Source organism: Oncorhynchus mykiss, chromosome 19 (assembly GCF_057628025.1).
Source record: "Oncorhynchus mykiss isolate SJ-2025 chromosome 19, ASM5762802v1, whole genome shotgun sequence".
Taxonomy (NCBI): Eukaryota; Metazoa; Chordata; class Actinopteri; order Salmoniformes; family Salmonidae; genus Oncorhynchus; species Oncorhynchus mykiss.
The window spans coordinates 31,629,507-31,644,158 of record NC_143040.1 but is presented as its reverse complement, the minus strand read 5'-3'; the positions used below and the strand labels follow the sequence as shown (position 1 = coordinate 31,644,158).

The 14,652-nt window shown below is 42.3% G+C and overlaps 1 protein-coding gene across 1 annotated transcript in view; it reads left to right on the top strand.

The window, feature by feature from the left end:
- Positions 1 to 13,928, top strand: part of LOC110498671 (BRISC and BRCA1-A complex member 2) — a 170,300-nt gene extending 156,372 nt beyond the window's left edge. The window contains exons 8-9 of the mRNA XM_090209695.1: positions 8,052 to 8,161; positions 13,491 to 13,928. Of these exons, the coding sequence (XP_090065821.1) occupies positions 8,052 to 8,161; positions 13,491 to 13,524 (144 nt within the window). The 3' untranslated portion in view covers positions 13,525 to 13,928. The remainder of the gene's footprint in view (positions 1 to 8,051; positions 8,162 to 13,490) is intronic.
- Positions 13,929 to 14,652: the final 724 nt, after the last annotated feature.

The following is a 14,652-nucleotide window of genomic DNA, read 5'->3' as shown; positions in this document are numbered from 1 at the left end:
CACATGTTCATTCACAATCGACATAAAATGGCAGCTACTCTCAGTATGATGCTATTCTTCGCTACAACCGAGCAGGGCTCATATTACTCTCTGCAAACTTAACTCTAACTTCCTCAAGATGTTACTAAGACACACCTTAAACACTCTTGACATGTTAGCGAGTTATAACATTTAAATTGTTATTTTTTATCATCAATAAAGTACCTGAAAACAGGGGAGAAATAATCACGAGAGTGATACGGTGTTATTTTCTCAATTCAACTTTTAGTTCAATGAGAAAAGACTGTGATTTCCCCAGGAATATGGGTGGAGACCAGAGCAATCGATCTCCGGCTCATAGATTAAGAGCATTTCGTAGATCACAGATTAACACTTTTAGGCACCACAAAATAAAGTAATCAATATAACGTTTACACATTACTCTCACAATTCTTACCCTTTGTACGCTTGACGGATTTTAACTTTAACACAATTATATGAATGTTATCAATCTCTATCAACTAATACTGAATGCATGATCTTTTTAACCTTAGATGTTTTATCCTCACTAATACTTTTTAATATATAACAGGCTATGAATATTTCCTTTAACCTGTCACAATAGCAGTCACAACATTGGAAGGCAGCTTGCCCTCTTGCCTAGAAAAACCTATTCAGATTTGTTTCGCAAAATTCCTTTATGAATTTAAAAGTAATCCTTAGTAAGTAATCATATAGTTTTTCAAGAGTATCTGTAATCTGATTACGATATTTTTGCTGGTAACGTAAGATATTACAGTTAATTTTTTTGTAATCAGTTACATGTAACCTGTTACTCCCCAACACTGGCTGTAGTGTTTTGACTACTTGTTTACTACCACAATCAATAGTAAATGCAGTCTATCACAGTGCCATCCGTTTTGTCATCAAAGCCCCATATATTACCCACCACTGCGACCTGTATGCTCTCGTTGGCTGGTCCTTCCTACATATTCGTCGCCAAACCCACTGGCTCCAGGTCATCTATAAGACTTTGCTAGGTAAAGCCCTGCCTTTTCTCAGCTCACTGGTCACCATAGCAACACCCACCCGTAGCACACGCTCCAGCAGGTAAATTTCACTGGTCATCATCTGCTTTGGCCGCCTTTCCTTCCAGTTCTCTGCTGCCAATGACTGGAACGAATTGCAAAAATCACTGAAGTTGGAGACTTATATCTCCCTCACTAACTTTAAGCGTCAGAGCAGCTTACCGATCATTGCAGCTGGACACAACCCATCTGTAAATAGCCCATCGAACCAACTACCTACCTCATCCCCATATTTGTTTTTGTTTTTCTGCTCTTTTGCACACCTGTATTTCTACTTGCACATCCTCATCTGCACATATATCACTCCAGTGTAAATTGATAAATTGTAAATACCACTATTGGCCTATTTATTGCCGTACCTGCTTACTTCATTTGCACACACTGTATACAGATTTTTCTATTGTGTTATTGACAGTACGTTTGTTTATCCCATGTGTAACTCTGTGTTGTTTTTGTCGCACTGCTTTGCTTTATCTTGGCCAGGTCTTAGTTGTAAATGAGTACTGGTCAGGCTCCGGAGACGGGCACATCGCTTATTGCTTATTATTAAATTAAGATGAACACTAACCACGCTGCGATTTGGTCCTCTCTGTCTCCAGACGACAACCGTTACAGGCGAGACGTGGTGTGATCATAACAACATACAGGAACTCAAGTCCTTCTGTTCACCTGACTTAGAATTCCTCACAATCAAATGTCGACCGCATTACCTACCAAGAGAATTCTCTTCGATTATAATCACAGCCGCATATATTCCCCCCCAAGCAGACACATCGATGGCCCTGAACTAACTGTATTTGACTCTATGTAAACCACATATCCTGAGGCTGCATTCATTGTAGCTGTGGATTTTAACAAGGCTAATCTGAAAACAAGACTCCCTAAATTCTATCAGCACATCGATTGTGCTACCAGGGCTGGTAAAACCCTGGATCATTGTTATTCTAACTTCCGCGACGCATATAATGCCCTCCCCCGCCCTCCTTTCGGAAAAGCTGACCACGACTCCATTTTGTTGTTCCCTGCCCACGTATAGACAGAGACTAAAACAGGAAGCTCCCGCACTCAGATCTGTTCAACGCTGGTCTGACCAATCTGATTCCAAGCTTAAAGATTGCTTCGATCACGTGGATTGGGAAATGTTCCGCATTGCTTCAAACAACAACATTGACGAATTCGCTGATTCGGTGAGCGAGGTTATTGGCAAGTGCATCGGTGATGTCGTACCCACAGCAACTGTTAAAACATTCCCAAACCAGAAACCGTGGATTGAAGGCAGGATTCGAGCGAAACTGAAAGCGCTGAATTGCTTTTAACCAGGGCAAGGTGACCGGAAACATGACCGAATACAAACAGTGTAGCTATTCCCTCCGCAAGGCAATCAAACAAGCGAAGCAGTCGCAATTCAGCGGCTCAGACACAAGAGGTATGTGGCAGGGTCTACAGTCAATCACGGATTACAAAAAGAAAACCAACCCCGTCGCGGACCAGGATGTCTTGTTCCCAGACAGACTAAACAACGTCTTTGCTCGTTTTGAGGACAATACAGTGCAACTGACAAGGCCCGCTACCAAAACCTGCGCACTCTCCTTCACTGCAGCCGACGTGAGTAAAACATTTAAACGTGTTGACTCTCGCAAGGCTGCAGGCCCAGACGGCATCCCCAGCCACGTCCTCAGAGCATGCGCAGACCAGCTGGTTAGTGTGTTTACGGACATATTCAATCAATCCTTATCCCAGTCTGCTGTTCCCACATGCTTCAAGAGGGCCACCATTGTTCCTGTTCCCAAGAAAGCTAAGGTAACTGAGCTAAACGACTACTACTGTAGCACTCACTTCCGTCATCATGAAGTGCTTTGAGAGACTAGTCAAGGACCATATCACCTCCACCCTACCTGACCCTAGACACAATCCAATTTGCTTACCACCCCAATAGGTCCACAGATGACGCAATCACAACCACACTGCACACTGCCCTAACCCATCTGGACAAGAGGAATACCTATGTGAGAATGCTGTTCATCGACTACAGCTCAGCATTTAACACCATAGTACCCTCCAAACTCGTCATCAACCCTGGGTCTCGACCCCATCCTGTGCAACTGGGTACTGGACTTCCTGTCGGGCCGCCCCAAGGTGGTGAGGGTAGGTAACAACATCTCCACCCCGCTGATCCTCAACACTGGGGCCAAATAAGGGTGCGTTCTGAGCCCTCTTCTGTGCTCCCTGTTCACCCACGACTGCTTGGCCATATGCACGCCTCCAACTCAATCATCAAGTTTGCAGACGACATTACAGTGAAATTTTGCTTGAAAAAAAGCTTGATTACCAACAACGACGAGACGGCCTACTGGGAGGAGGTGAGGGCCTTGGAGTGTAGTGTCAGGAAAATAACCTCACACTCAACGTCAACAAAACAAAGGAGATGATCGTGGACTTCAGGAAACAGCAGAGGGAGCACCCCTCTATCCACATCGACAGGACAGTAGTGCAGAGGGTAGTAAGTTTTAAGTTCCTCGGCGTACACATCACGGACAAACTGAATAGGTCCACCCACACAGACAGCGTCGTGAAGAAGGTGCAGCAGCGCCTCTTCAACCTCAGGAGGCTGAAGAAATTCGGCTTGTCACCAAAAGCACTCACAAACTTCTACAGATGCACAATCGAGAGTATCCTGTCGAGCTGTATCACCGCCTGGTACAGCAACTGCTCTGCCCACAACCGTAAGGCTCTCCAGAGGGTAGTACGGTCTGCACAACGCATCACCGGGGGAAAACTACCTGCCCTCCAGGACACCTACACCACCCGATGTCACAGGAAGGCCATAAAGATCATTAAGGACAACAACCACCCGAGCCACTGCCTGTTCACCCCACTATCATCCAGAAGGCGAGGTCAGTACATGTGCATCAAAGCAGGGACCGAGAGACTGAAAAACAGCTTCTATCTCAAGGCCATCAGACTGTTAAACAGCCATCACTAACATTGAGTGGCTGCTGCCAACATACTGACTCAACTCCAGCCACTTTAATATTGGAAAAATGGATGTAAAAAATGTATCACTAGCCACTTTAAACAATGCCACTTAATATAATGTTTACATACCCTACATGACTCATCTCATGTACTCGATACCATACTGTACCCGATACCATCTACTGCATCTTGCCTATGCCGTTCTATATCATCACTCATTCATATATCTTCATGTACATACAGTGCCTTGCGAAAGTATTCGCCCCCCTTGAACTTTGTGACCTTTTGCCACATTTCAGGCTTCAAACATAAAGATATAAAACTGTATTTTTTTGTGAAGAATCAACAACAAGTGGGACACAATCATGAAGTGGAACGACATTTATTGGATATTTCAAACTTTTTTAACAAATCAAAAACTGAAAAACTGGGCGTGCAAAATTATTCAGCCCCTTTACTTTCAGTGCAGCAAACTCTCTCCAGAAGTTCAGTGAGGATCTCTGAATGATCCAATGTTGACCTAAATGACTAATGATGATAAATACAATCCACCTGTGTGTAATCAAGTCTCCGTATAAATGCACCTGCACTGTGAAAGTCTCAGAGGTCCGTTAAAAGCGCAGAGAGCATCATGAAGAACAAGGAACACACCAGGCAGGTCCGAGATACTCTTGTGAAGAAGGTTAAAGCCGGATTTGGATACAAAAAGATTTCCCAAGCTTTAAACATCCCAAGGAGCACTGTGCAAGCGATGATATTGAAATGGAAGGAGTATCAGACCACTGCAAATCTACCAAGACCTGGCCGTCCCTCTAAACTTTCAGCTCATACAAGGAGAAGACTGATCAGAGATGCAGCCAAGAGGCCCATGATCACTCTGGATGAACTGCAGAGATCTACAGCTGAGGTGGGAGACTCTGTCCATAGGAAAACAATCAGTCGTATATTGCACAAATCTGGCCTTTATTGAAGAGTGGCAAGAAGAAAGCCATTTCTTAAAGATATCCATAAAAAGTGTCGGTTAAAGTTTGCCACAAGCCACCTGGGAGACACACCAAACATGTGGAAGAAGGTGCTCTGGTCAGATGAAACCAAAATTGAACTTTTTGGCAACAATGCAAAACATTATGTTTGGCGTAAAAGCAACACAGCTGAACACACCATCCCCACTGTCAAACATGGTGGTGGCAGCATCATGGTTTGGGCCTGCTTTTCTTCAGCAGGGACAGGGAAAATGGTTAAAATTGATGGGAAGATGGATGGAGCCAAATACAGGACCATTCTGGAAGAGAACCTGATGGAGTCTGCAAAAGACCTGAGACTGGGACGGAGATTTGTCTTCCAACAAGACAATGATCCAAAACATAAAGCAAAATCTACAATGGAATGGTTCAAAAATAAACATATCCAGGTGTTAGAATGGCCAAGTCAAAGTCCAGACCTGAATCCAATCGAGAATCTGTGGAAAGAACTGAAAACTGCTGTTCACAAATGCTCTCCATCCAACCTCACTGAGCTCGAGCTGTTTTGCAAGGAGGAATGGGAAAAAATGTCAGTCTCTCGATGTGCAAAACTGATAGAGACATACCCCAAGCGACTTACAGCTGTAATCGCAGCAAAAGGTGGCGCTACAAAGTATTAACTTAAGGGGGCTGAATAATTTTGCACGCCCAATTTTTCAGTTTTTGATTTGTTAAAAAAGTTTGAAATATCCAATAAATGTCGTTCCACTTCATGATTGTGTCCCACTTGTTGTTGATTCTTCACAAAAAAAATACAGTTTTATATCTTTATGTTTGAAGCCTGAAATGTGGCAAAAGGTCGCAAAGTTCAAGGGGGCGAATAGTTTCGCAAGGCACTGTATTCTTCATCCCTTTACACTTACTTGTGTGTATAAGGTAGTTGTTGTGAAATTGTTAGATTAGATTACTCATTGGTTATTACTGCATTGTCTGAACTAGAAGCACAAGCATTTCACTACACTCACATTAACATCTGCTAACCATGTGTATGTGACAAATACAATTTGATTTGATTTGAACTTGTTCTTAACTTGTCTACCTGGTTAAATTAATTAATTTCTTTCTTTAAACAGGACAGATCAGGGGCCTCCCTCGTCTGTTGTTTCTGTTTCCGTGATGCCTTGTGACTTTTGTCAGGTCCTTTGGGACAAAAGGAACTCTGTGTCTAAAACAAACCCTCGCGAGGACCACGACACAGTGCCACCCATGAAGAGGAACCCAATGTTATTTCCCACCCCAACTCTCACCTTCAGCAGATTCCTTCTCTCTCCGCAAGTGTTGCTCTAAAATAAATATCCATTAGATCACCTTGCCAGTGACTGACGGAACTTGACAGTGACAAACTGGGGGAAACAACTGTGCCTTATCTCCCTCTCGTCTCATTCCTCCACCTCCCCCACCTTTCCATGTATTCCAGTCCATTCCAAATAGTAAATTGCGGCAGCCCAGAAGCGCAACTCGGGGAGGGAGTGTGGTTGCTTATTGATGCAGACGTTCACTATGTTGATGCGAGCTGATTCAATCAAGCAACACCTTTGGATGCCAGACAGACACCCTATTCTCTTTTACCCCACATCCCCCTTTCTTTCCCCCTCTATGCTATTTTCTTTGATGAGTGACAGGATTCGACATGAGGTTGCCATCTTCATTGTTGTGGCTGTTGTTACACAGGCATACATACATACATACATACATACATACATACATACATACACCAAGATGATTTGGGAAGAAGTGTGGCTTCGTTTTGTGTGTTGTGCGTCACTCTTTTCTGCTCGGGCTAGATGGAAGGGAACATTTCCCCTGCCTGCAGAGGACCCTGACAAATTCACATTGTTTCTGAAATACAAAAACTGAGCCACCAACACTAATTCAGATGGTTAATTTTGACCCCCGACCTCTTGAAACAGTGGTATGGAAATCCCAACGTACGTGGGCAGTGTGGTGGCCATCTTTATTCAGCGCCAGAGAGGGAGTCCTTGATGTGAAAGAGTCATGTATCCAACTCCCTCAAGCCTCATTTAAAACACTTTAAATTAAAAACCCAACCACAATAGCATTTAGGTTACACAAAACACAATTAACACATTTTAACTCAGAAACTGCTCAATGAGGGAGTGCACACAGTCAACCGTTTCGGGCCTATCAAAGAAAAGGCAGTTTCATCTCCTCTTCACAGAACTCATTGTGCCTGCTTTTGTTACGGAGTTGGCCGTGTTGAGTCGCCTGGCTAATGAACTGGTAGCGCTGACCCTTAACCGATACCGTATGGTGGTGAGGGAGATTCCCTTTTGCCACAAAGGGCAGTGATTAGCCCAAATGGATGAGTTCAAACCAACTGTAAGACATTTGTTTAACGCCCCGGCCCTCTTTTGGTTAGCCCGAGCCGTGCTTAATGTCAGATCGTGCTAATGACAATTCGTCACAGGGTGGGCCTAGCTCTAGGAAAAAAGACCAATAGATACAGAGAGAATGGGGGGAAAAAATCAAAACCTTGAAGAGATGGATTGGCATCATCGGATCATCTAGAGCGGCTTCGAGTGGCTTCTCTCTTTTCACACATGGTTAGTGATCCCAGTCATCAGCGACGCTAATCGGCTGCAGCTGTTGAAGTTAACGCGGCGTGAAACAAATCTGGTCTCTTATCTTTATTTTTTCTTCTCTTTCTCCCTCTTTCTCGCTCTTGCCCTCTCTCTTTGTGTGCCTGTTTAAAACACACTCAGATTTACTTAAATCAGTCTTAGACTGGGAATTCGGCCTTACTGTAGCTGAGCTAGGCTAAACTGGACTTGGTTGGGTTGGGCTTGACTTATTACTGAAGTGCAGCTCACTTCAGCTGTAGTCCAAATGTCCTACATTATGGGGGGAGCTTTTAATTAACTTCATTCACATTGATTTGTTGAATTCATATCAGTCATGCAGAAGTGAAATGAGACTTCTTTGTGAGTACTAACTCCCCCTCCCCCTCCTCCCCCCCTTCCCCCAGGATACATTGTTGGACCCTGGGGAAGACATGGCCCTTCTCTCCGTAAGCTTCAAAGACGCAGAGGCAACCCAGGTGTTCTTTAAACTCCAATTGTCCCCCAGCTTTGAACAGTAAGTGTTTTTTGCTTCAGTGTTTTCTTTAGCTCTAATAATATGGGCTGTAGACAACTTCATATACACTCACCAGCCAGTTTATTAGGTATTTATTAGGTACCGCATTCACGGAAGTAGATTACTATTACAGACAGTCACATGTCCGTGGGCTTGCTATATAAAGCAGGAAGACAGGCATCAAAGCATTCAGTTACTATTCTATTGAGATCCAGTATCTCAGAAACGGCCGCCTTCCTGAGCTTTTCACGCACAACAGTGTCTAGGGTTTACCGAGAATGGTGCGACAAACAAAAAAGATCCCGTCAGCGGCAGTCCTGTTGGTGAAAACAGTTCTTTGATGAGAGAGGTCGAAAGAGAATGCCAAGAATCGTGCAAGCTAACAGGCGGGTCACAAACAGACAAATAATTGTGCAGAACAACAGTGGTGTGCAGAACGGCATCTTGGAACACATTTCGTCGATCCTTGTCATGGATGGGCTAATGCAGCAGACGGGGTTCCACTCCTATCGGCTAAAAACAACGAATTCCAGTTCCTGTTGCGTCATGCTGATGGCCGAGTCAGGATTTAGCGTAAGCAGCATGAGTCCATGAACCCATCCTGCCTGGTATATTTGTATTTACTGCCAAAGCAGCAGCTACTCTTCCTGGGGTCCAGCAAAATTAAGGCAGTTTACACAATTTTAAAACATAACATTACATTCACAGAATTCACAACAAACTCAGTGCCCTCAGGCATCTACTCCACCGGTACCACATATATACATGTCTAAATCCATGTTTATGTATAGTGCGTATGTTATCGTGTGTGTGCGTGTGTATGCATGTGTCTGTGCCAATGTTTGTGTTGCGTCACAGTCCCCGCTGAGGTGTGTGTTATCTATTTTTTTAATCTAATTCTATGGGGATGCCACAGGGTTCAATTCTCGGTCCGACTCTTTTCTCTGTATATATCAATGATGTTGCTCTTGCTGCGGGCGATTCCCTGATCCACCTCTACGCAGACGACACCATTCTGTATACTTCAGGCCCTTCCTTGGACACGGTGCTATCTAACCTCCAAACAAGCTTCAATGCCATACAACACTCCTTCCGTGGCCTCCAACTGCTCTTAAACGCTAGTAAAACCAAATGCATGCTTTTCAACCGTTTGCTGCCTGCACCAGCACGCCCAACTAGCATCACCACCCTGGATGGTTCCGACATAGAATATGTGGACATCTATAAGTACCTAGGTGTCTGGCTAGACTGTAAACTCTCCTTCCAGACTCATATCAAACATCTTCAATCCAAAATCAAATCTAGAATCGGCTTTCTATTTCGCAACAAAGCCTCCTTCACTCACGCCGCCAAACTTACCCTAGTAAAACTGACAATCCTACCGATCCTCGACTTTGGCAATGTCATCTACAAAATAGCTTCCAATACTCTACTCAGAAAACTGGGTGCAGTTTATCACAGTGCCATCCGCTTTGTTACTAAAGCACCTTATACCACCCACCACTGCGACCTGTATGCTCTAGTCGGCTGGCCCTCGCTACATATTCGTCGCCAGACCCACTGGCTCCACTCCAGGTCATCTACAAGTCCATGCTAGGTAAAGCTCCCCCTTATCTCAGTTCACTGGTCACGATGGCAACACCCACCCGTAGCACGTGCTCCAGCAGGTGTATCTCACTGATCATCCCTAAAGCCAACACCTCATTTGGCCGCCTTTCCTTCCAGTTCTCTGCTGCCTGTGACTGGAACTAATTGCAAAAATTGTTGAAGTTGGAGACTTTTATCTCCCTCACCAACTTTAAACATCTGCTATCTGAGCAGCTAACCGATCGCTGCAGCTGTACATAGTCCATCGGTAAATAGCCCACCCAATTTTACCTACCTCATCCCCATACTGTTTTTATTTATTTACTTTTCTGCTCTTTTGCACACCAGTATCTCTACCTGCAGATGACCATCTGATCATTTATCACTCCAGTGTTAATCTGCTAAACTGTGTTGTCTGTTCACACTGCTATGTTTTATCTTGGCCAGGTCGCAGTTGTAAATGAGAACTTGTTCTCAACTAGCCTACCTGGTTAAATAAAGGTGAAATATATATATATTTTTTAAATGTAATGAAATAAATAAAAGCTGAAATAAATCATTCTCTCTACTATTATTCTGACATTTCACATTCTTAAAATCAAGTGGTGATCCTAACTGACCTAAGACAGGGAATATTTAGTAGGATTAAATGTCAGGAATTGTGCAAAACTGCGTTTAAATGTATTTGGCTAACGTTTATATTATGTTAACTTCCTACTTCAACTGTACATGCACGATGCAAACGGAGGCATAAGAAAATTATAAGCAAGAATGTGTTGTGAAAACTGCAGCGCATGATGCCATCATGTTTAATTCGACATGCCAGTGTCTCAACTCGTGTTCCTGAAATACAAAAAAAAAGAAGAAGAACATAAAGAGATATATGATACATAGCCAGTGTCTGGGGCTGAGAGTGTGTGTGTGTGCTTGCGTGCGTGCGTGCGTGCATACCCAGGTTTCCGTTAGGAAAATGTGGTGCGGGACATTTGGCTGGCAGCATTTTAATTTACCAAACATTTAAGTAATTTACCAGACCCATATGCATTGGGTGCGTAAACTGATTAGGGCTTCACCCACAGTGCTCAGAATGACAGAAATGACATTTTAATTATGGTAATTCACCTTAACAGAACATGGAACTCCAGGATGCAATGGCTTGCATCCTTCCTGTCGAATTCTGATGAGCAAATTGAAGATGTTAGAATAACTGTCCACATTTACTTTTCCTCAGCCAACAAGAGAGTAATCACTAGCCTACAGGGCCTTGAAAAAGTATTTGCCTCTTTTCTGATATTCTATATTTTTGATGCTGAATGTTATCAAATCTCCAACCGAAACCAAATATTAGATCAAGGGAACCTGAATTTACAAATAACTAAAAATATAGATACTTATTTAATTTAATTAATTTAACAAAGATATGCAACACCCAATTTCCTTGTGTTAATTGTTGTGACTAGCAAACCCGTATCCGGGAGCGTAATCATAGCCTCAAATATATTAGCATAACGCAACGTTTCCTATTCATGAAAATCGCAAATTAAATGAAATAAATATATTCAAACACAAGCTTAGCCTTTTGTTAACAACACTGTCATCTCAGATTTTCAAAATATGCATTACAGCCAACGCTAGACAAGCATTTGTGTAAGTTTATCATGGCATAATGCTATGCTCTGCTGGCAGCAGGCAACATTTTCACGAAAATAAGAAAAGCAAACAAATTAAATAATTTACCTTTGAAGAACTTCAGATGCTTTCACTCAGGAGACTCCCAGTTAGATAGCAAATGTTCTTTTTTTCCCAAAATAATATTTTTGTAGGCGAAAAAGCTTCCATTTGTTTATCATGCTTGGCTGAGAAATCGACCGAAAAATACTTAAACTATAACGCTAAACTTTTATCAAAATTTGCTCCATAATATCGACAGAAACACGGCAAACGTTGTTTAGGAACCTCAAGGTGTTTTTAACATATGTATTCGATAATATATCCGTCGAGGCAATTGGTTTCTCATAAGAAGCGATTGGAAAAATGGCTACCTCAGTATTTTACGCAAGATTTTCTGCGGGAGACACCATGTGACCACTCGCTATATATGGTCCCTTACAGACATTCTCCAATGAAAATGCCTAAAAAGACGTCACAATGCTGTAGACACCTTGGGGAATGCGTGGAAAACGTAAGCTCATTCGTAGCTCATTCACAGCCATATAAGAGTCATTGGCATGAGGCGGTTTCAAATCTGGGTTTCGCCTGTAACATCAGTTCTGTGGCACTCACAGACAATATCTTTGCAGTTTTGGAAACGTCAGAGTGTTTTCTTTCCAACGCTGTCAATTATATGCATAGTCGAGCATCTTTTCGTGACAAAATATCTTGTTTAAAACGGGAACGTTTTTCATCCAAAAATGAAATACTGCCCCCAGAGTTTCAAGAGGTTAAAATGTAATTGCCCCATTATACTCAATAACTGGTTGTGCCACCTTTAGTTGCAATGACTGCAACTAAATGCTTCTTTTAGTTGTTGATTAGTCTCTCATGTCCCTGTGGAGGAATTTTGGCCCACTCTTGCATGCAGAACTATTTTAACTCAGCAACATTTGTGGATTTCCAAGCATGAACTACTTGTTTCAAGTCCTGCCACACCATCTCAATTGGGATTAGGTCTGGACTAGGCCAAATTCCTTCAACTAGGCTACATCCCCCAACATTTTAAAAGCAATGAGGCTCATGCAACAAATCAGAACAATAAGCTTAAAATGTTGATAAACTATTATTTATTCACATTATAAGCGTACGAATGCACACAAGACAGTAGGCTACGTTCCATAATGCAATTAGCTGAAAACACTGTTGTCAAAAGCGCACTGCACATGTGTTCGGTTTCATGAGACAAAGATGAAAATATCCATTAGAAATTTAGAAAGAGGGGCTATAAAGATGCAACAACACTAGCATGCGTTGTTAATATGACTAGGATAGTTCCTTTGGCTACTGGACAATGAAATACATTTGAAAACGAATAGAACATAAGAAAAATAGGCTACTGGTTTCAATGACATATGGAAGTCTTTATAAAATAATTGCCTGCATGTTTGGTTAGATTTTTGGCTAGGCTACTTTGAAGCAAGGTAAGACATGCCTCATAATATGTAGCAAAACATTCAGGTTTCAAACAATTAAGTATATGTTTTCAATATGCATACTGCCTCCAGCTCATTACAATGTGGTGTGTGACGCGGTGAAGCCTGCTAGTAGTTACCTATGCACTTGAATCGGAAGTGCACTTCAATTACCAGTTGAAAATAAATCATGGCCATCTAAACTGTTTTAAACACACGATTGTGTGTTTAAAATAAAGAGAAAATGTACGCTCACCAATCTGCACCTTGGTCCTCTTCTTTTAATGGCTGTGACATTATTTCATTTTTAATGCATTTGAGCCCATCAGTTGTGTTGTGACAAGGTAGGGGTGGTAAACAGAAGATAGCCCTATTTGGTAAAATACCAAATTCCATATTATGGCAAGAACAGCTCAAATGAGCAACAAAACGATAGTCCATCATTACTTTAAGACATGATGGTCAGTCAATCAGGAAAATGTTAGAACTTTCAAAGTTTCTTCAAGTGCAAAAACCATAGAATTCAAGGCACACTTAACCAGCATGGCTACCACAGCATTCTATATGCCATCCGATCTGGTTTCTTCTTAGTGAAACTACCATTTGTTTTTCAACAGGACAATGACCCAACACACCTCCAGGCTGTGTTAGGGCTATTTGACCAAGAAGGAGAGTGATGAAGTGCTGCATCAGATGACCTGGCCTCCACAATCACCTGATCTCAACCCAATTGAGATGGTTTGGGATGAGTTGGACCATAGAGTGAAGGAAAAGCAGCCAACAAGTGCTCAGCATATGTGTGAACTCCTTAAAGACTGTTAGAAAAGCATTCCAGGTGAAGCTGGTTCAGAGAATGCCAAGAGTGTGCAAAGCTGTCATCAAGGCAAAGGGTGCTTACTTTGACGAATCTCAAGTATAAAATATTTATTGATTTGTTTAACACTTTTTTGGTTACTACATGATTCCATATGTGTTCTTTCATAGTTTTAATGTCTTCACTATTACTCTACAATGTAGAAAATACTACAAATAAAGAAAAACCATTGAAATGAGAAGTTGTGTCCAAACTTTTGACTGGTACTGTATGTACAGTGCCTTGCGAAAGTATTCGGCCCGCTTGAACTTTGCGACCTTTTGCCACATTTCAGGCTTCAAACATAAAGATATAAAACTGTATTTTTTTGTGAAGAATCAACAACAAGTGGGACACAATCATGAAGTGGAACGACATTTATTGGATATTTCAAACTGTTTTAACAAATCAAAAACTGAAAAATTGGGCGTGCAAAATTATTCAGCCCCTTTACTTTCAGTGCAGCAAACTCTCTCCAGAAGTTCAGTGAGGATCTCTGAATGATCCAATGTTGACCTAAATGACTAATGATGATAAATACAATCCACCTGTGTGTAATCAAGTCTCCGTATAAATGCACCTGCGCTGTGATAGTCTCAGAGGTCCGTTAAAAGCGCAGAGAGCATCATGAAGAACAAGGAACACACCAGGCAGGTCCGAGATACTGTTGTGAAGAAGTTTAAAGCCGGATTTGGATATAAAAAGATTTCCCAAGCTTTAAACATCCCAAGGAGCACTGTGCAATCGATAATATTGAAATGGAAGGAGTATCAGACCACTGCAAATCTACCAAGACCTGGCCGTCCTTCTAAACTTTCAGCTCATACAAGGAGAAGACTGATCAGAGATGCAGCCAAGAGGCCCATGATCACTCTGGATGAACTGCAGAGATCTACAGCTGAGGTGGGAGACTCTGTCCATAGGAC